Source organism: Camelus ferus, chromosome 14 (genome assembly GCF_009834535.1).
Source record: "Camelus ferus isolate YT-003-E chromosome 14, BCGSAC_Cfer_1.0, whole genome shotgun sequence".
NCBI lineage: Eukaryota > Metazoa > Chordata > Mammalia > Artiodactyla > Camelidae > Camelus > Camelus ferus.
In genome coordinates this window covers 25,036,644-25,058,181 of record NC_045709.1, presented here as the reverse complement: position 1 = coordinate 25,058,181, position 21,538 = coordinate 25,036,644, and the positions used below count along the sequence as shown (strand labels likewise).

General features: G+C 59.9%; 2 protein-coding genes and 2 long non-coding RNA genes across 5 annotated transcripts in view; 2 read left to right on the top strand and 2 right to left on the bottom strand.

Annotated features, from left to right (window-relative positions):
* GRK1 (G protein-coupled receptor kinase 1) overlaps window positions 1-4,438 on the top strand; it is a 12,743-nt gene extending 8,305 nt beyond the window's left edge. The window contains exons 6-7 of the mRNA XM_032496568.1: window positions 1,201-1,402; window positions 2,469-4,438. Coding sequence (XP_032352459.1) covers window positions 1,201-1,402; window positions 2,469-2,764 — 498 coding nt within the window. The 3' untranslated portion in view covers window positions 2,765-4,438. The remainder of the gene's footprint in view (window positions 1-1,200; window positions 1,403-2,468) is intronic.
* Window positions 1-12,030, bottom strand: part of LOC116668619 — a 15,203-nt gene extending 3,173 nt beyond the window's left edge. For both annotated transcript variants that reach the window (XR_004325841.1, XR_004325842.1), the window contains exons 1-2: window positions 11,885-12,030; window positions 5,773-5,844 (exon numbers count right to left, since the gene is read on the bottom strand). This is a non-coding gene — a long non-coding RNA (uncharacterized LOC116668619). The remainder of the gene's footprint in view (window positions 1-5,772; window positions 5,845-11,884) is intronic.
* The window catches only part of TMEM255B (transmembrane protein 255B), a 24,177-nt gene continuing 13,694 nt past the window's right edge, over window positions 11,056-21,538 (top strand). The window contains 3 exon segments of the mRNA XM_032496569.1: window positions 11,056-11,527; window positions 18,240-18,382; window positions 20,961-21,023. Of these exon segments, the coding sequence (XP_032352460.1) occupies window positions 11,149-11,527; window positions 18,240-18,382; window positions 20,961-21,023 (585 nt within the window). The 5' untranslated portion in view covers window positions 11,056-11,148.
* On the bottom strand, window positions 19,525-20,943 carry LOC116668618. The gene is made up of 3 exons (XR_004325840.1): window positions 20,144-20,943; window positions 19,929-19,981; window positions 19,525-19,724 (listed from the first exon to the last, which is right to left on the bottom strand). It is a non-coding gene; the product is annotated as an uncharacterized LOC116668618 (long non-coding RNA).

Below are 21,538 nucleotides of genomic sequence, written 5' to 3'. Positions count from 1 at the left end.
GAGCCCGGTGCCGACCCAGCTCAGAGACCTGCGGGTTGTCTGTGGGGGCGTCACAGGGCGTGAGGGGGCCTGGCGTGACCGGCAGTTTAGACGCAGCTCCTCTCTGTCCATACCCACAGCCGCACAGCCTGCCTGGATGTCACACCAGTCACTTCTTCTGCCTGGACCTCCTCGTGTGGCCCCCACCCCGCCCCAGCCCCCACCCCTTTCCCTGAGACAGTATGGGAACAAAGTCCCCAGTCTTCAGGAGTGAAACCCCTCTGTGACCAATGCGTAGTGTCACTGTGTGTGCCTGCACCTCAGCCTTCAATTCTAGTAACAGTTTTCTCCCCGACCTGCAACAGCTCACAGAGCAAAATAAAGCAAAATGGTACGGGGGCCACGTCAGCCTCAGGCCACATAGAAGCTCCACCTCAGAGCCCTCACTGGGCCCACAGGTCCCTGTTTTCTGTGTGAAAATGAGCACAACTACCCTTCTAGGAGCTCAGCCCCAAAGTACATAGTGAACCACCTGTGGTCCCTCCACATGTGGTCCCACTGCACGTGGCCCACCAGTGTGTGGTCCATCTGTGGTTCCCTCTGTATGTGGCCCCACTGCATGTGGTCCATCCGTGCACGGTCCCTCCATTGGCTACACCCTCGACATGGACCAGTCTTGAACCCATCTCTAATGATGAATGACAGGACCTGGCCCCAGAGGGCACCTCTGGGTGATCCCAGTTCTCTGAGGTTTTAGGGAGAGTGAGCCTGACTGGCTGGGAGCGGAATCGGTCAGCCTTTGGCTGAGGTGGGGTGGAGGCTTCCGGGCAGCTCCCTGGTGGCTGACCTGCTGGAGTGAGTCCTGTGGCTCTGAGTTTCGCTCCGTTGCTCTCTACGGCAGCAGGGACCCCGTGGGCGTCAGCCGCCAGGCCCCTATGCCAGCTCGGGCCTGTCAGGTGGCTTCTCCCTCAGGTTCCTCTCTTCCTTGGTCGGGAGGGAAAGGTTATGTGAGTGCAAGGTTCACCTGCGCGGTTTCACGCCCAACCGGCGGTTCTAGGCCCTTTAAAGGCCGACATGCAGGGAGGCTGGTGCAGGCTCCCTCCCAAAAGCAGGGCTGGCGGCATCAGTGCAGCCGTGTCTGGGGCTGTTGTGGCAGCTCGGGCGACCCCGGTGGGCCGGGCCGGGGTGACACGGCTGACAGACAGTGCGTCCGCGGTGCAGGTGGAGACCAAGGAGCTGAAGCAGAGGATCCTCGAGGAGGCAGTCACCTACCCCGACAAGTTCAGCCAGGCCAGCAGGGGCTTCTGCGAGGCGCTGCTGCAGAAGGACCCCGAGACGCGCCTGGGCTTCAGAGACGGCAGCTGTGACGGGCTCCGTGCCGACCCCCTCTTCAGGGACATCAGCTGGCGGCAGCTGGAGGCCGGTAGGGTCCTGCCTGTGTGCCTCGGGCCTGGGGCGGGTCTGCTAGGTGACCCTCTGTCCCACTGGCATCTGGCAGCTCAGCGCCACCTCCCAGGGCGGGCACCTGGCTGGGGCTCCCCCTGCCACCATCTCTCTGACCGGAAGCACCACATCCAGTTCTCTGTTCACCCCGTTGCGCCCCGGGTCTCTTGGGGAACTCCCGGAGGCCAGCAAAGGTTGGATGGGGCGTGTGGGAAACTTGCTGACACGCCTTTGAATCAGAGGTGCTGGGCGCTTCCTTGAAGGAGCCCATGACCCAAGTCCAGGTGGCATTTCTCTAGCCACCTGCTTGGGAGAAACTCATCCATTCAACCAGCATTTGCTGTCAAGTCACATCCAAGATACCTGTGTGCGTGTGCGTGTGTGCACGTGTGTCCTCGGGAGAGAAGCGCGTCAACCCTCAGAGCCTGCGGTCTGTGAGCATGTGACCTCACAGCCTAGGGACATGGCAATGAGCATTCGCTGCCCCAGTAGAAGCTACTTTTGCAGGAAGGGTGAGAGCAGAGGCTGCTCTGGCTGATCTGAAGGTGGGAGAGCTGCCCAGCCCAGCCCAGGATTGGGGAGGTCAGGCAGCTCAAGGAATCAGAACTGTGGAGCCCGGAGGTTAGTCCCGAGGCCCCTGCAACTCTCTGGCAGGTGGACCCAGCCCGGGGTCTGTGCCCAGGGGAGGAATGGTGTGAGAGGCGCGAGCAGTTCTGTTCTGAGTTGGGGTCCTGGTGTCCGACCTGCAGACAGGGAGGCCGGCACGGGGGTCTGCAGAGAAGGAAGGTGGGTGCGGCAGTGGGGGGAGGCGGTGCCGCCGAGAACACGCTGACCTTCATGATGGGGCCCTGGGAGTACTGGCGAGAGGCAGTGCCGTCCAGACTGGACTTGGGTCTCCAGCTCACTCAGCGCCCTAGGAGGCCCGGGGGGCCCCAGTGTCACTCTCCTTGTTACCTCCAGGGCCCCGCTGCCGAGGGCCCCGCCACCCAGGGCCCCGCCGCTGGGGCCCCGCCGCAGAGGCAGATGTGTCTCCTGTCTCCCAACAGGGTTGCTCGTGCCTCCCTTCACCCCGGACTCCAGGACCGTCTACGCAAAGAATATCCAGGATGTGGGGGCCTTTTCCACGGTCAAGGGGGTGGTCTTTGACAAAGCGGACACAGACTTCTTCCAAGAGTTTGCCACTGGCACCTGCTCCGTCCCCTGGCAAGAGGAGATGATTGAGACCGGTGTCTTTGGGGAGCTGAATGTGTGGCGCTCTGACGGGCAGATGCCAGATGACATGAAGGGGGTCTCTGTGCAGGCAACCCCCCCGTCCAAGTCGGGAATGTGTCTGGTGTCCTAGATGACCGGGCCTCCGGGAGTCAGCGGAGCTGCCAGCAGTGAACGACCAGCCCGCCGCCAGGCCACCTGCATGGCCGTGGCTGAGCTGCTGTCTCCCAGGCAGGAGGGCGGAGGCTGGTCTGGCCAGATCTACCCGGCTGGGTCAGGAGACCCAGCCTGTAAGCTGTACCTGGATGGAACCCGCTGACCTCGCAGGGCTCTCCAGGGCCCCCGCAGTGGACGTGCGCACTGGCGGAGATTTGGTGTCCTGCCACCGTAACTGCACCTTCCCAGAGCCCTGCCTTCTCTCGGTCGGGTCAGAGGTTGGCAATCCGCAGCCTGTGCCTGGAGAGGCCCAGACCTCGGGCCTGGCTTGTTTACTCGGCACCCAGATCTCGGCCCCACCCTCCAGCCATCTGGTCACTGCCAGGGCCCAGGCTGGTCACCACCTGAATGTCGCTGGCCGGGGACCAGATGTCCAGGATGAGGGGAGGGTGTCGGGGTCTGAGGATGAGACTGACTCTGGTGGCCACCCCTCTTGGCTTTTCTTTATCCCAAGAACGTCTCCAGACAATGGCAACTGGTGCAAAGCTGCCCCCACCCTTTGCCCCAGGCAGACGGGACAGGGCTGGTCGGCAGCTTTTTTAAGCACCTGCCACCCCCCAGCTCTGCCTCTTGGGCCGCAAGGCCCAACTGTTTCTGTCTGTCCGTCCTGATCTTATCTCCCGTGTCTGTTCTGGCCAGTCCTGTGACCTGGGGTTTGCTGACTGAGGCCAGAAGTGTCCGCCTCCCCCATCTCCCCAGCAGCGGCAGCCCTAAGCCTCTCTCTGGTCTGACCAGCCCCAGGCACCACCTTTGCGGGGGTTGGTGTTTCCAGCTGCACCTGAGCCTCCCAGTGTCCCCGAGTGTTCACCCAGTTCAACCTGGAGAACATATTTTTGGAGCAGCTGCTTCTGGAGCCCCTAACCCGGCCGGGAAACCCGACACCCCATGGAGGGCTCAGCTGGAGAGCAGACAGGGGAGGAGCTGGGATTTGGGGCCTGGGGACCCACTTCCAGAAGAGGGGTCTCTGACCTTTTCTTAGGGAAGAACTTCTGAGTTCCCTGCCGCTCACGCACAAGTGGCAGGAGGAGGGACAGCTGAACCGCATGCTGGTCCAGCAGGGCACCTGGGGCCCCGAGGACATCAGTGGGGCTTCTGCCGTCACCTGGCTGGTGGGGCTGATGTTGGGTCCCGCCGGGGATGGAAAAGTGCAGTCCTCCATAGACCCCCACGTGCCTGGGGGTTCTGCCAACCTTCCAGCCATGGCAGAGACAGCTGCCCCGTGGGATTCAACAGAGCGTGGGGCACCTCCGTCCTCAGACTGTCACACGGAGCATAGGGCGCTCCCGCCGTCTGCTCTCCCTGCAGCCACAGGAGAGGAGTGATCCTGACAGCATGACCTGGCGGCCCGTGGCCCTGCTGGTGCAGTCACTGCCAGAGGCAGGCCCCCGGGCAGGTGTGGGGTCGGACAGCCGTCAGGTGTAAGAGGCCAGCTCGTTGGTGGGGATGTTCCAGTGTGTCTCTGGGTCCCGGTGCACTGAGGACATTAAAGCCCCACAGGATGACCATCTCTCCTGTGCGACAGTCACAGAATTTTCTGGAAGGGCCTTGCGGAGTGTCCAGTGTTTTTCGTCTGTGACCTGAAACTGCCCCTGTATGTCTCCTGGGAGGCCCAAGACGGGGGATCTGCAGGGTGAGGGAGGCTGGGCTGTTGGCAGGACTGGCTTTGTGTCCCAGGATGGGACAAGTTGATCACCCAATGGCTAGAAATCCCACTTCACTACATTCTGGTGCAAGAAAGACCACCTCTGATTTTCCTAAGCCCACTTAGTCTGCACTAGGTCCCCATGGCCCTGAGCAGAGTGATTTAAGCTGCCTCGTTGGGTGGGTGTGCCCTCGGCCCTCGGCAGACAGAGACAGAGCTGCCCACAGGAGGCCTTCCTCGGCCGCTCCCTGGGGCTTCTGGGCTGATTCTGGCCAACCCAATAACTGACAAAACCCAGGAACGTCATAGTTGCTCTGCAGTAACAGAATCCTTGGGCACCAAGGGTCCCGTCAGATGCTGTGTCCTCGGCTGGTCCTGCTGCCTGCACCGCCCGCTGTGCCCCGGACTCAGAGACCCGCCCGGCGCCGGGCCTGAGTGGTGGGGCAGGTGAAACCCCCCTCGTCCCCAGGCCCCGCTGTCCACGAGCAAGGCCCTACTCCAGCCCTTGGGTGGGTAACAGGGCCTTCGATTAGATGGGACACCTGGAGGGGTGGAGCCTGCGGTGACAGACACCTGAGGCACCGTGGATGGTGGGGCCCCTGTGCACAGGGCTTTGGTCTTCAGTCTCGCAATTCCCCAAGGTAAGGACGCCCCCTGGTGGGTGTAGTCCCCCCCGCCCCCCGCCCCCGAGAAGCATCTTGGTGAGACAGCGCAGGGCAGACTGGCGTCTGGGAGCCTCGAGCTCCAATCACCTTCAGATTTGAAAACAATCTGAGTGGATTTTGGTTGTGGGCATGATGGTGCTGGCGAACTACCCCACCCCCACCCCCCACCCCTGGCCTGGAGCTAGCTGAGGCTCTGATGGTGGAGAGGGCAGGGGCCCAGGACCACCGGCGCAGTGCCAGAGAAAGCACACAGGGCCCCAGGAGAGGCTGCTCTCTGTGCCGAGGGGCAGTGGAGGGGGGCTGGGAGATGGAAAGCAAGGCGCAGCGGGGACTGCGCTTTGATGAGGCCACGACCCCCACTGGGCTGTGCCAAGGGGCCCCGTGGGAACCCGGGCTTCCTCCTGCTCTGCCCGCCTGGCGGGAATGACCACCCCCAGCAACAGTAATGGCCCCCGACCCCCCACCAGCACAGCAGAGGTCACCTGCAGTAACCGGCGCTGCCCCCACTGCCCCGGGCGCCAGGGAGCCCAGGGTCTGTAACATGACCCCCAAATGTCCAGGACATGTGAAGGTCACCCATCAGCCAGGAGCCCCCACCCCCAGCTGGACTGAGCAAACCTGTCAACAAAGTCAGCATGCAGCCACGGCCAGTGGGGTCACCGATGGCCCCAGCGAGTGATCACCCAGCACCTGAAGGAAGTAGAAACAGACAATCTCAGCAAAGGGATAGGGCTGTGAGCCCCGGGGTCGGGGTGGAGGGGTTGTTCCAGGCTGTCTGGCGATGCCTGGCAGAACACAGTCCAGTCCTGGACCAAAGTCTGTGTCATCCTCCCTTGGTGGCTCTTGGGGACAGTGTGGGCCAGCCGTGTGCTCTCAGGGGCCCAGCCAGGGTGACTGAGGGACCGCTCCTGCTGATCCCTTGGACTCGGTCACACGCCCAGCACGTCTCAGTGACCCTTCTACTGGGCTCACTGTTAGGTCCTCACAGCCAGCTGGGTGTCCCCGTGTTTGGTCTTCACAGAGCTGGATGGGCCCAGGCCCTGCAGCGAGCGTTCAGATGTGCAAGGAGGGTCATTCCCACAGACAGGTGGGCAGTGAGGCGTGGGATCCCAGGTGTCCCGGGGACCCCTCAACACAGCCCAGTGGGCGGTTGGGTCCTTGTCACAGCCCATGGTGGAGGCCCAGGACCCCGACTGGAAATAAAACGAACAGGTTACCGACATTTTGTCAGCTCGCAGAAGACCAGTTGGAAAGGGAAGCTTCCGTTTGAAAATAAGTTTAGAAATCGTACGAGACAGGCTCTTGGGTACCACCCAGACGATTTAACACGAATAAGCCTTGATGCAGGTTCTGTACAAACCAGACCTCGGTCCCCCAGTGGCAGCGGAACAGTGTTTTCCGGTTTGTCCTTCTTACGGGCGGGATGGAGGGCCGAGGGGATGGGGTTCACCGAGACCGGGGCCTCGGGGTGTGACGGCACAGGTGGCCCAGGCCAGGGCACCTGCCCCGGCTCCTTGCCCAGCCCCGTGGGCTGGGGGCCGCGGGGTGTCAGTACTGGGTGTGGGCCGTGGGCGCAGAGGCCAGGCCTGCATGTCGCCTGCACGTCACAGGAGGTGGCGGGGCTGCACCCCCAGGGCCGGGAGGAGCCCTTACAGGGAGTCAGGGCTGGGACCCTGCTTCCTGCGGGCACGGAGACTGAGCCTTGGGAGGAGAGCCTCCCTGCGAGGGCTCGTCCGAGGGGCCGGAGACGGTGGCTGCATGATCTTCCAGGGAAGCCCCCAGAGCATTTGTGGTTGCAAACACTGGTGTCTCAGAGAACATCTCCCATCTGGCCCCGCCGCCTCGCCGGGCACAGGCAGGCGGGGCCCTGCATCTCCCGGCCTGGTCTGCATTATTCATCCCCAGTGCACCTCAGGGCTATCTGTTTACAGGCGAGTCGTGTTTTTGCGTCTGCACTGCCCTGGCCCCCCGGGGCCCACACCAGGCTGTCACTCGTGCTCCCTGCCTGCACAGCGGCCGAGGGCTGTGGACCTGGAACCCACCAGGCCTGTGCTGACGAACAGGCTTCCTGCTGACTCCCGAGGTCTTTTAACCCCTCTCTTTTTAGAGCTGGTCCTGGTTTCAGGGGCCTGGTGCCCACTCTCTGCTCAAACAAACAGGAGGAGGGGACGGGTCCTCCTCCACAATCTCCCCCAGGGGGCTGGGCGGCAGGGGCACCGACCTGGCAGGAGCAGGTGCTGATCAGGGTGTGGGGACCACGCTCATTCCGTCTCCATCAACAAGGCTTTTCTGGGTGCCCCCAAGAGCTCCACGCGGCTCCAAGCAGGGAACAAAAGGCAGGGTGCCAGGATGAGCTTGGTTTCCTCGCAGGACTGAGTGAGGGCCGGGGTGGCCCTGCCACCCTCCTTCACACCCGCCTTCGTCCGGCCCCGGGGCTGGTTCCCTGGCACTCTCTGTCCCGCCGCGGGCAGCAGGGGCCCTCCTGCTGGCACAGCACCCAGGGCCCACACTCCCTTCTTGGGTTGCTGGGTCATGTATTTTTAAGTCACCCTGATCATAATTTAAGAAGCTAAATTCTACACTCTTCATCCTCTCCCCTGTGCAAGCTGGAGCCTGTGACATTCATCCTTGGAGGAGGGAAGGCCAGGGCGGGGAGGGGTGGACGGGCAGGAGTCCCTGTGATTCTGCCCACTGGTGGTTTCTCCAGAGCCGAAGCCTGGTGCTGAGAGGTGGTGACTGAAGGAAGAGGGCGGTGGGCCAGTGCCCAGGCCAGACTCTGCTGCTGCAGCTCCAGGCCCTGGCCCACTCAGCAGGCGGGGAGGAGGCAGATGTGTGCCGGCCACAGAAGGCCACCTGAGCGTGGTGGGGACACCAGGGGCAGGCGATGAGGACCTGACGGCCCGATGAGCCCCCTACCCGCTGCCAGCGTGACAGGTCTTAGGATCTTCAAACAGTTTACAAGAAGCAGGAAGGAGCTTGGTATCAGGGAAGACAACAGGCATTTATCATCACTGTTTTAATAAATTAGCTTCTTAATGTCGGTAATAATTGGTCCAGACCCTCTGATTGTCCTCAGACCGGTAGAAGACAGATTTCCTCATCCCTTCGTAACTGCCTTTGCAAGAGCTAGATTAAATTATGTTTAAAAATACCCTGATCCAGACAGTCGCTCCCTGCAGAGTTCAGCTGCTGCAGGCGTCCTCAGGCCCGTGTGGATGTACAAGTTGTCCGTCGGCATCCTCAGCTGGAGAGCAGTGACCCCCACGCTGTGGCTGCACTGCTTGGGCTCCTGGAGGGGTGGGGGTTCCTGGGGGACTCTGACGATCTCTGTCCCCACAGCTCGACACGCAGGCCTTGGAGGAGACCTAGGTCTGCTCTGGTCCCGTGGACTAGCCTCCTGGTCCTCAGTCCTCCTCTGGCCGGGGGAGCAGGGGAGGGGAGTGGTCATGAGCTGATCACGACTCACGTGGCTCCCTGCCCTGTGACCCTCCTGAGCTTCCCCCGCCGACCCTGCTGGGTCCCCAGCTGCAGGGCAGCGTGGACAGAACACTCGAACGCCGTGTGCCTTCTCCCCGACACACACAGGTGCCCCGGCTGGCAGGGCCAGGCCTTGTTTTCAAAGCGACCAACCAAATCAGACTCACCTCCTGTCAGAAAATGTTAGGAATTACTCTCCGTTTTGGGCAGACAGGCAAACAGGCATCTCCACGACCACCAGCCGCTTCTGGATTTACTTCTTACCCTCCCGGGGATGGTGTTGGGGGAGACGACGAGTTTTCGGGGGCTGGGCTGGTGCTGCCCCACCGACCATGTTTCTCACCCGTCCTGTTCCTCCGTGCCCAAAGTTTACCTCGCCTTGGGGGGAGGAGGAGACGTCCCCTCTGCTCCCTGAGCTCTGGGCTGAGGCCCCCGTACAGGAGACAGAGGAACGAGACACGGTTCATTAACGTGCAGTGCACATCACAGATCACACAGCGTGGGCAGCGTCTCAGCGGAGGACAGAGGCCTCCCAGAGCCGGGGCGGGACCCAGGAAAGCCGACTTGGCCCCGAAGGGCGGCCACCGGCGGGAAGGGGCGTACACGGGACGAAAGTAAAGGGTGAGGTCCGCAGAGGCTGCTGGCACCTCCCTGGGGCGGGGAAGGTCTGTCTCTAGTCAAAGGAGGATTTTCCGTTTTTAGGCAGGAAGGGGGAGCTTTTTCTTCTTAACTGCCTTCAGCTCAAAATAATTTTTACGTGATAGAGGTACATTCAGGGTGACGTCTTCTGGTTCCTTCACCTTTCTTCCTCCCGCCGGAAGTCCTCCTTGTCAGAGCCCTCGAACCCCACGGTGTATCATGACTTAAACACCACCACTTATTCCCGTATGACTCTGGAGCCAGGTGTCCAAAATGGGGTTCACCAGGCTACAGTCAAGGCGTGGGAAGGGTGTCTAAGGGAGAACCTGCCTCCCTGCCTCTTCCAGGTCTGGAAGCCACCTGCCCCCCCAGGCTTGTGGCCCCAGGTCCCCTCCCGCCTGGGGCAGCTGCTCCATCCTGTTCTGACCCCTCTCCCCCCTTGTAAGGACCCTTGTGGCAATGTTTAGGGCCACCTGAGTAGTCCAGGCTCACCTCCACCTCAGGGTCCTGAGCTTAGTAAGCCCCTGTCACCGCAGACGGTGCTGTTCCCAGGTCCCGAGCCCTGGACCTTGTACCACACACACGTGTGTGAGCCACCCCAGCTGAAGGCTGAGTGGAGCAGGGCAGGGTGTCCACTCCAGGCCTTGCCCAAATTCCAACTTCACCAGCAAAATAAATGCTCTTATTTAAGCCGCTAAGTTCCAGGGTAACTTGATGCACAGCTGTGGTGCTGATAGCCTTTCAAGGTCCCGTCTAACTGTAAACACCTACAATCCTATGACTTTCATCTTCTGAACTCCTCCAAGCCAGAATGTCTTTCCTGGATGTTCTTGGGCAAGACTCGCAGGAGGGGTCCTCGGGCAGCCCCTGTATCCCCTCCCCATCAAATCAACACCTGGACAGTCTCCTGGTTCCTGGAGCTCTGCCCCGTAATAACTAACCACCTGACTGCCACCCAAGTGTCAAGCCAGCTGCCTCCTGGTCATCCAACACCTGCTTCTTTCTGGAGCCTTCATGATGGCCCAGGTCACAGTGAAGCCCCTCCTGCCTGTTCACAAGGTGAGTATGATGCACACGGGGTCACCTTGGAACTGGCCTGTCTCCGTGTCTGCTTTCCCACCAGAGCTGGGCTCCTCTAGGGCCCCAAGGCGGTGCCCACCCCCATGCCCATCCCAGCAGCTGTTTGGAGCAGTGTCTGTGCTCAGGGCTGGGATGGGAGGGGCCTCCATCCTGTGATTCCACAGCCCACTCTCGGGGACCCCTCTAAAGCAGGCTCCCCTGTGGCCCTGACGTCACTTCGAGTCAATCGTCTGTAAGGTCCCTGATCCCCATGAGCCGTCTGGCTGGCTGGCCTCCTGCTCACCTGGCTTGCCCATTGGTACCACCTCACACCTCAGGGGTGGCAGACGCCACCTCTCAGTGACAGAAACTCTCCGTTCTCCGCTCAGCCCTCTCCCGGCCTTTCCCTAAGTCCTGGCAGCGCTGCCTTGAATGCACTCTGCCTTGCCCTCCGCTGCTGTGTGTGCTATGCACGCAGGAGCGCTCGCTCCACCAGGACACCTGGCTGCTTTGTCTGTCCGTCCTTCGCACGTGTGTGGAACAGGGTCTAGTACATGCAGTGGACGCTGGACACAACTCAGATGGCGTCTGTGAGTGAATAGTACTGTTTCCATGCTTAAAACTGCACGTAAATGGTACTATCCTTAATACTGTGAAACCGCATTTTTGCTCCACCTTGTTTTAGGAGTTGTTCCTACCGATGCGTGAAGCGCTCCTGCGCGTTAACCACCATGCAGTGCGGCCCTGGGAAGCGTCCTGAGACACATCGCGGGGTGCAAGTGGCATTCACCCATTCACCAAGAACTCAGTTTGAATCCTATGCGCCACCCTCTGAGAACAAAGATGAAACGCGCATTTCTGCCCACGGAGCTGTACCCCGCACGGGTCTTCCCTTCCCTGGTGTTCGATCTCCGGGAAAATCGGGAGGGGGCGGGAAGGCCGGGGGAGGGGAAGGGGGCGGAGCCAGGGCGGGAGCGCAGGTGGGAAGCGGGCAGACTGACGCGGACAGAGGGGGCGGCGCTCCGGGCGGCGGATCCTCGCGGCCACCGCGCGCTCCACCGTCGTCGCTGCGCAGAAGGAGAGGCTGCCCGGCGCCACCGCCCGCAGGAGCAGTCCCCTCCCCGCGGGAGCAGCCCCCCAGGGATGCAGCCGCTCCGTCCGCCGGTGCCCGGGCCCCTGGCTCTGCTGGACGCGACAGGTGAGCGCACAGGCGAGCACAGGCTCGGGCGCGCGGTCGTGGGGCCGCTTCCGCGGGGCTCGCCGCCCGGGAGCGCAGGCTCCGCGTCCTCTCCGCCCCCAGCTCCGTTGGGGACCCTTGGCGCTGGCGCAGGCCCTCCATTCACAGCCTCTGCGCTCCCTCCGCTTCTTCCTGGGCGTCTCTGCCCTTGTGCCTGTCTCGCCCTGTCCCTTTCCCCACTGTCTATTATTATGAAAAATACACCACGATAGACACAAACCGGACAACCCTCTCCTTACCCCCCACAAGTTTCTAGGAAAAGTTCATTTTACGGAACCTGGTAGCATCTTCCTGCTTGAAAGCGACCAAGGCACTTACAGCTTTCCTCGGGCTCGCTGGGTTCCAGCGCGTCCTCCCAGGCTTCTCCCCTCATCAGTGCGCGGTCTCTCATTTGCTGATGTCCAAACCAAGCCCGATAAGGCCAGAAGCCAAGCCGGCGGGAAACAGGAAGCCGGCCGCCTGATCACAGGTTCCCAGCGTTTTTGTTTCTGTACTGGGAAGCGGTTGGGACGGGAGCAGTGCCGGGTGCGTTTTCCTGAAGGGGAGAGGCAGAGACGGTTTTGAAAAGAAGAGAAAACGTAGTTCCACAGTCAGTGGTGCTCTGCCGGCTGGAATGGGGGTGGTGACGTCTCGGCGCCCTGCTGCTGCTGCAGAGGTGAGCTGGCTGAAAAAGCGTGCTTGACCTCGCACCCTGTTGGGAGTGTCTGCAAAGTCTTTTCCAAAAAACTAGATGAGTAGTGTTGCTTGATTTTCTGATAACAATCAAGGAATCTAGCTTCTTCCTAAAGGAAACAACTCTACGCCCCTACTCTCTAGAGCAAAATGCTCTATGACAAACTGACTTCCGTCCTCAGGGAAACACCTGTCACAACTGTTTGTTACTACCAGTTATTATTAACTAGCCGTCACTGTTGGCATCACTATTGTATTAGAACGGCCTGATGGTTTAAAAATAGCACCTCTGACTTAGGTTTTTCTTCTGAAGAGGAACTTTGAATTTAAAAAATGCTGGGGTTGGCGTTTAATTTAAAAGCCCTAAACCTCAGTGCGGCTGGGCTGGGATGGTGGGTATTTTCTCACATCTCGGTGTCCACGACCTCGGGGCGCGCTACTTGGAAAAGCAGACCACAAGGGGAGCTGATGGCTGAGGGCACAGCACTGCCCGTTCTCCCCGGACTCGCTTTGCCCCCACGGCCGCTGTCGTGAGTGAATGAGCTCCTTCTTCCTTCTCGGAGGCTGGGCCCTGCTGGCAGGGAGGCCGTGACAAGGACCCTCCCGAGCTGTGCGCCCATCTTTGCGACCCCTTCCTGGCTCCACTAAGTGGAGAAAGTGCGGAAAGGGGGGCAGCACGGGGTCTCCCCCGACCCTGCCTGTCTTCCAGATGCAGCCAGGTGCCCGAGGGGGCTGATGGGGGGGCTGCAGGTGCAGGGGCAGGAGGGGCTCCGGGGGAGCGACCAGGTGCAGTCCTGAGACATTCTAGACGGACTGGAGTCAGAACAGTGAGCAGGACAGGTGAGAGCCTTGGCCTTCAGCTCCCCACCTCGGGACACCTCCCCTCAGCTCCCAGGTGGAGAAACACTGGTGAAAAGTAAGCACTTTGCTGTCCTTGTGTTGGCACCCCCGTGGTCACGTGTTCATTACGTGCATAGAGACACACCTTGCGCCTTCCTGGCCGTTCTCTCACTGGGTCCTTGTAGCAGGTAGGAGGTGAGAAGGCAGGTGGCTGTCATGACCTCTGCTGTGCAGATCAGGAAACACGTGCACCCTTCGCTTGGCACTAGAGGCCCAGGTGGCCCCGCACGACCCTTCCTCTCGGGGCTCAGAGAGGGTGAGCCTGGGCGGCCGCACAGCAGCTGGGCACAGTTCCTGTAAGTTGCCACCATGGCTAGAAGCCTCATAGTACATAAGTTCATGGACAGTCAGGGCACCTCCCCACGAAGGCCTTGGCTCTAACACTGCGCACAGGAGGAGTCCCGCCGGTGGGGGAGGGGCTCGAGGGAGCCATTCAGGGAACACTGGCTTTTTCGCCCAGCGTGGAGGACCAGATCTGAAAATGCGTGGGTTGTGTGGTAATCAGAGAGGTAGCCTGCCTTCTTGATTTTCTCTCTTCTTGTCTGTTTAAATGCAGAATTCTATGTTTGTAAAGAGCGTTGAAGGTCAGGATTCACCTTTTTTTTTTTATCTCTGTTGTACCTGGAGTCTAAGTATTACAGTTCGTGTCACTGGAAGGAGGTTGTTCAGGACCACCCTTCCCAGCGCCCCGGGCTTCACGTCCCCTTGGAACCTATGACCAAAATCCAGACAAGACAGCTCACGTCTTCCGCTTTTTATCACGCGGCAGTTTCAGAGGCAAAGGCAGACTCAGGAAGCAGTGGGGAAATGGCAGAGTTAGACTGGGAGTGGTTCCCGGGAAGATCTATGTGGTCCTGAAGGAGGGGTGTTTGATGCGCGTGTCAGAATGTCACGCCGGACTTGACAAGGTCCCCCCGGGACTGGTGGCCTGGTGGGGCCGGTCAGATCCCCGCTTATCACACAGCTTCCCTAAAGGGACAGATCAGGGCGGAGTCCAGAGCCTCAGGAATCAGAACATGGTCAGGTGGTTCTGCCAGACAGGCCACAGGGGGCCACGAGACAAGGCCCAGACGGTCAGAACTGTGGTTTGAAGCAGCTGCTGAGACTTCTGGTTAATTGTTTCACGTGTAACAGATGTGTAATGCATGAAATTAGGGAAAACAGCAGAAACCAAAGTCCTGTGAAGAGCAGGGCGATCGTCTGACGTTTTCTGAGCTACGCAGCCGCATCACGTTTAGTTTTCGGAGTCATATTGCTCTTATACCTGTTTTAACACCTGGGATTGAAATGGGAACCTAGGAAAGAAAGCGTCGAGGAGGAGCAGCTGGAGAAGAAATAACGCAAGACTTAGAAGCAAAGCAAGCGCGCAGCGGCAGGGGGAGGCGAATCGACACGCCCCTTAGTGAAGGCACTGCTGTGAGTGAGAGTCGTGTCTGGAGAGGGACTGAAGAAGCTGGAAAGGTTCTTGCAGCATATTAAGCTGTTAAAAACAGATTTAAAGGTATTTTTGTCCCAATTAAAGGAAAAAATACATTGAAAAGTAGATAAATGCATTGAAAAAAGACCCCAAGATTATCTGCCCACTTGCCAGCTTTGGAAGATGGAATTACTGTGAATTTCAGTTTTTTCCTCTGTATTTAGTATACTTTATAAATGTTCTAAGAAATAACTATTGCTCTTATGAGCAGATAAAAATCATACATGTTTAATATAAAACTTACACTCTTACTTTTCCTTGTAGAAGTGCTGTTTTTCATCTTGGGGATATTTTCTGGCCCCCATCTGGGTTGGTTTTTAGCTCACAGACAGTGAGAGGCATGGAAAGAGGAGTCCCTGAGTAACTGAAAAAGCCAGGCGTGGGGAAGAAGGAGGGGGGTGAGGCTGGGGAGGGAGAGGAGACTTGGTGGGGGCTGGGGTGGGCACCCAGGACTGTCCAGCTAGCGCCGCCTGACCGCGGACACGGGTCCTGAGTGGGCACTTCCTCACCACCTGCAAAAGCACAGCAGGTACCAGGAGCCCTGTCTTGGCACGAGTCTGACAGTGGCCTGGCCTCAAGCCACCGGGGGAGAGCACCTCTGGGGGCAGGCGGGCTGCGGGGCTAGTGTGAGGCTGGACGGAGGTGGGAGTTGGCTCTAGAACCCGGGCTGGGTTTGGAAGCTGGGGCGGTGTCGCAAAAGCCAAGCCCGTGGCCGTGGGCGTGGGCGAGGAGCGGGTGTGGCCTGGGCAGTGGTCTCTGCGCTCCTTGCTCCGTCCACTCCTCTCCATGCTCGCCCCGCCGAGCCTGCCTTGCTGGGCCTGGGAGCCCTTGGCCGGCGTCCCTGGGGCGGGCGGGGCTGGTCCGGGGCTGCATCACGACCCCTGTGCTGTTGCAGTGGGCGGCCTTTTGCAGCCACTGGCCCAGAGGCCTCGCTTCCAGGAGCCCTTGCTGAGTGTGCGCCCTGGCCGCCCCGGGCACTGTGTGGAGAGCCCGTCCGGCCTCGGGGGCGTCAGCCTTCTGAGCAGGTTTTGTTCGGTCCAGACTTGTTCCTCTGAAGGTTATTCTCAACACAGCCCCCACGGTGGGTGCCGCGGGAATCGGGTAGAAGGAGCCAGAGTGCGCCCCTCCTCTGTTCAAATCCGCGTCACCGCCCGCCTGGGCTCTCCGGGGCGCAGCTGGGGGCAGGTGAGAGAAACCCTCCCTGTGGACTCGGGAAATAAACCAGCCTGTCTAGGGAGGCAGAGAGGGAAGGCCTAAGGGAAGGAATTCTGGAGCTGGTGGCAGGAATTGAACCCAGACACTCACGTCTGAGTCTGGAGAGGCCCGGCCAGGGCTTGCAGAGCAGGGCCTGCAGACAGTGAGGGCAGGGCCCCCGGCGCGGAGAGGGCCCTCCACCCCGCATCCCCGGGACCTGGGCCTTCAGCCGGCTGGTTGCTGGGCTGGGTGGGAGCTGGCAGTTCGTTACCCTGGTGAACGAGGGGAGTGCGTCCTCTCCAGGTGGAGGTAGTAGGTGGTTTAGGGTGAGATCTCTGGAGAAGGGTCTTCCTGAGGGTCTGGAGGAAGGAGGCTGGGGGGGGGGGTGCTCAGCTGAGTCTGAGGGGCACAGGAAGGGGGGCCTGGGCCTCGTCCGGGTCCTGCTTGGCCTCGGCATGAAGTGGCTTTTCCTGAGAAACTCACCCTTGCTAGGTCAGCGGGTACAAACGGCGTTGCCCAGTGGCCAAGTTATTCTGAGTGCGCACGCTGACTCAGTTTTGTGTAATTCATTTCCGAGTACGTGACAGCCCCATTCTGGGGTGTCATGACTGACCTGCTGTGAAGCTTTGCTGATGGAACTGTGGACGGACATTGCAAATCTGCAGACGCACAGGTCTAGAGGGTGGGACGAGGCAGCCTGCATGCGGCGGGGAGGGGGGCGTCTGACCTGTGGTTGCAATCAAATACGCAGCTGCCCTCACCAAACACACCCACACACACACAATCGATTTAAAAAGCTTTAGATTGGGGAGAAGAACCATGTTTTTCTTTCCTCCCCCATTTTGTTTTGGAGCCACAGAGATCAAGGTGGGTAATTTCCCAGAAAACAGCACAGCAGCCTGGCCGGGCTCAGCGTGGCCTCCAGTCCTGCCCCCCGGCTGTCGCTGCCTCGCTGTGTGGTTGCTGATGACCACGTAGGAACAGGAGCATCTGGGATAGAATTGTGGTGACAATTATCACAATTGTGGTTACTGTACAGGAGGCTTCCCTGAGTGGGGAAGAAGCTAGGTCTACACAAAACCCAGGGGTGGGGGCTGAGGGAGGAGGCGCCGGCGGCGGAGGTTTTCCTTTCTTGCCCGCGATCTTGAGTTCAGTGACAGAATGAGGTTTGGATGCACAGACCAGGACATCCAAATTAGTGGTTTATAGTCTAATTCTGCTACCTAATCAAAGTTTGGAGGCAGATAACCCAGGGCTGTCTTTCTGTTCTGCCTTTCTTTGCATGCGACCTCCATTGTCAAGTTCCCTCATGGCCCAAAATGGCGGCTGGGGCTCCACCTTTATGTTCACACTCCAGGCAGCAGGAAGGATGGACGGGATAAAGGCAAAGGGACTGGCTCCTGTAAGAGATTTCCTGTAGGACCACCCAAGTCCTTCATTGAGGCGGATGATTATCTGCTGGGACTCCAGCTGGCATGTTTCCACATTCAGTAATCAGGGCCTGCTGAGCGGAAAGAGAGGATGGATGTGCAGGTGGGGAGAGTTTGGTGTGGAGGCAGGCTCACAGGTGCACCCAGGGAGCAGTGCTGGCTGCCTGAGAGGGAAGCATGCACCTTCTCTGTGCACAGGGTGCAAAGGTCCTCCATCCAGTCTTAGAAAGCGGCAGGTGTCTGTGGTTCACAGGCTCCCTAAGGTCTAGGGGTGCTTGTTAATGCAACTAAAGTGCTTGGTGGAGCTGGGCACAGAGCAGAAGCTCCACAAGTGGCTGGTGTGACTACCGCAGTGTGGGGTGAAGTCAGGGACTTGGAACCTAAGGAGGGCTCGGCCACCCTCGGCTCTGGTGTTTACCAAGAACCCACTATGTGTGGGTGCCATCTTAGGGGAGAGGGGTGCAGCAGGGAACCAGGGAGCCTGCACCTGCCCTCACTGGGCTTGTCGTCTGGGGGACAGGCATCGGGGAGGTGAGCACAGGACGTGGTGACAGTGACTGGAGCCCCTCTGGGTGCAGTGGGGGCTGCAGGGGAGGGCAGCCGGGCTCCTGCTTCTGACCGCAGGTGGGTCAGATGGAGGCGCGGATGAGGGTGGCTGTGCAGGTGGACGAGGGGCCCTGAGTGCGGTTCAGGGATTGATGGCGAGGAACCGGCAGAAACCTCAGGGAGGGCGGAGGGGCAGTAAGAGTCCCCGCTCGGAGGACCGGGGTTGGGTGAGAAGGAGCTGGGCAGTGGTGGTCTCCACGGCTTTTCAGAGGCCACTTCAGTGCACCTGAGGGGGGCCCTGGGGAGGGGCAGGGCGAGCGAATGCCAGGTTCCAGCGAGTGGGCGGCAGGGCTTCGGGGAAAGAGCCTCGCTGACCCTGAAGGTGCCCATGTTTGCTAGGACCCCTCCCCGAGCCCGGCCCTGCGCTAATCAGCTCCTTGTTTGCCCTCCCCAGAAGGATTTGAGAGAAGAAAGAAGACATGCTTGTGGTTTGTGGGGTCTCTGCTGGTGGTGTCCACTTTCATCCTGACCATTGGCCTTGCCGCCACCACCAGGACGGAGAATGTGACCGTGGGGGGCTACTACCCTGGGATCATCGTGAGTGCCACAGTGCCTGGGTCTGCCGGGAGGGGCGGAGGGGCGGAGGGGCCGGGGGCCCCGGGGGACACAGATTTCTGTGAGGTAGTGACACGCTCCACCCCAGCCCCGCAGAGGAGGAGGTTAGGGTGTGGCTGTGGTGGGCTGCACAGCAAAGCACGGTCAAGGCTGCTAGTCAGCCAGCCATAGAGGGGTGAGTGTCCTGCACCGCCAGGTGGCCCGGTGGGAGCACGGGGTCCCAAGGAATCGGGAGGGACAGGGGAGGGGTCAGAGCCCAGGGGTGGGAAAGGCCCCAGCCCAGTCTCCCCGGAGTCCCCCGAGGGAACCAGCCCTGTGACACCTGGATTTTAGCCCCATGAGACCAAACCAACGAAACCAACCGTCGGAAAACAGACATGGAGCTTTCCAAGGTGCCTACCCCGAAGCCTCCATCGAAGACTCGTTAGTGACACGGTCGCGTGGGGACAGCAGGTGGAGGAGCTGGCGTCACCCCTCCTAACCTCCACTTCTGGGCAGGAATGCCGGTAAACCGACAGCCTAACCAGACCCGGCAACAGCAGCCCCCAAAGTCAGCATCACCCAGGGGAGTTCTGAACCAGGAACCCACGTCCTTCTGCTAGCAGTAGAACCTGCTCCAAGTGTTGGCACTGCACTCAGGGAACATCTGTGAAATTGCCATTAGCAGCTCTCGCCCTCCAAGGGCACCAGAACCCGAGTCACTTGTCATTAAGTGCTGAACCAAGACTTAAGAACAGAAGTTTAATCTCACTACGCTCACTAAAGTGTTGTCAAGGTTGGTGACAACATTGATAACATTTTTAGCAAGGATGAAATATTTGAAGACAGTTTGTAAAAATTGTTCATCTTTATGTGATTTTTACTTTTGTGTTTTGTGTGTGCTTTATGAGCCCATGTTCTCCTCCTCTGCGTAACTGACGAGTAGACCTAAGGAAAGGGTCTGTGCTGAGTTTTCTCAGTGAAATCCCACGAGACTGCTTCTTTGCCCGGGTCCTGGGCGGGCGGGGAGCCTGGGGTCCAGGGCCGTGAGGATGCGTTCCCCAGAGTACTCGCAAAGCGTCAAGATCAGCCTCAAGGAGCAGCTTTTTGGCCTGTTCTCCAAGCTTTGCTGATTCGGGATTTCACCGTGAGGTCACACGCACAGCAGCCTGGGTGTGTTCAGAGCCCTGCTCTGCGAGGAGCCTGATTCCGGGGCTGTGGCCGGGAGGAAACTGGCTTCCACTGAACGGTTGTGAGAGCAAACTGTGGACACGACCGATGGGATTCGCCCAACGAGGACGTGGATAAAGTCCCTTCTGTGGAGACACTGCGTTGACCTGGAGACCTAGAGCCAAGGGAGGGTCTCAGGAGGACCCCGGGTGGGAGGGAACAGACGCCACGACGTTTTGGAAAGAGGATTTTTTTTCAAATCCCCCAAAATGAAACTTAGTGAAGTGTAACGGATGTATTTTGGCACTTTCATGCTGGAGTGGGATTTTGATATTCTGAGCTGTGAGAGGGACTATTGTATTTTGAAGAAAACGCTCACCTTTCCTTAATTATTGGTGGAAACTGTGCACTCTGGTCCGGCTGCAGATGTGCCTGCAAAGACATCCCACATAAGCAGGTTGGATTTTACTGCCTTAAACTTGGCCCCACGGCCTAGGGCTGCCACAATTGTGCCGGTCAGCTGGTCACCTGTCCCCAGGCTGGCTGCGGGCCCAGCCCCAGATGGTCGCTCGAAGTCGGAAGCGCAGGGCTCACCTGCTGCAGGCGGGACTGCAGCGCAGTGCAGCTCTGTGCGGCCTGGGAGATGCTCCTCACCCGCTGTTCTGAGCTTCAAGCTGAGGGGAAAGTAGGAACTTCCTCCACCAGGCCCGCACGCCCGGCCGTGCTTGGGTGGAGGGACCCTTCACCTTGACATCCACGCCGCCGTGTGGGTTCCCCCAGCATCGCCACGTCACTTGCACCTGGGGGCTGAGAGCGGGGCTTCCTCCAGAACAGGCGGGTCGATTCCGCCCAGCGCCCGCCCCCAGCGGGAGTCCCCGCCCCCCTGGTCTGCTTGCCGGGATCACCTGTCTGCCTGCTCACCTGAGTCAGAGCCCCTTTCCAAGTCGTCTGCGTAGTGTTGGGGCGACTGGCAGCGCCTCTGAAACGCGCTCGGCTCTGGTTTCCTGTGACCCCACCCGAGGAGCCGATCCTCCTACGACTCCGGCCTCCAGACGGCTTCTCCTGCCCCCGCGCAGCGGTGGGGTTACCACGAGGACGACTGACCGGTCAGGGTGAGGGGCACGGGCCCTCTTTTCCTGAAATCGAGTTAAACAGATGGGGGCGTTAACGTATGTGAAGACAAGACCAGACGGGTCTGTTTCAGGGTTTCCATGCCAACCTGGTGGCGCTGGAGACGCCCCCCCAGCCCACCTCCGCTCAGCGGCTGGAGCTCCGGGGGGGGCTGGCCGCCTCGCCCTCTGACAGAGCGCTTGGGTGGGCCATCCCCTGTGCGTTGTCACCGCCCAAGGTCAGCATTACGCTCCAGGCCGGTGACCCGAGCGCTTTCTCTCTTGTCCTCCTTTGGTGTCAGCTGGGCTTCGGAGCTTTCTTGGGAATCATTGGCATCAACCTGGTGGAGAACAGAAGGCAGATGGTAAGAGTGGACATCGTTTCTGTCACGTGTAGGGGGGCGAGTGTGGTGGGAGGGGGAGTGTGGGAAGGGGTGAGGGTGGGGGGTGTGTGGTGGGAGGGGGTGTGGTTGGGGGAGTGGGTGGGAGGGGGAGTGTGGGTGGGGGGTGTGGGTGGGGGGTGTGGGTGGGGGAGTGCCGTGGGCAGGAGAGCATGGGCAGGGGGTAGCGCAGGCAGTGGCGTGCGGATGGTTGAGCACCACCGTGTGCACGCGGCAGCGTCCAGCAGGTGCTGGCTGGTGACAGGTGCTCAGAGACCAGCAGCCACAGTTAGGTCCTGCATTTAAGCACGTAGGTCAGTCAGGATATTCATGCTGCTTCAAAAGTAGACAATAAAAAGCTGAGAAAACGTCAGCTAAAGAGCGTGCTCGTGACTTGCATGCTCCCGAATGTGTAAGAACATTTCCTCTTCCCTTGATCTCCTTTATTCCGGTGCTTTACAGTGGAAACATCGAACCCTACTCAACGTGGACAGAATGGC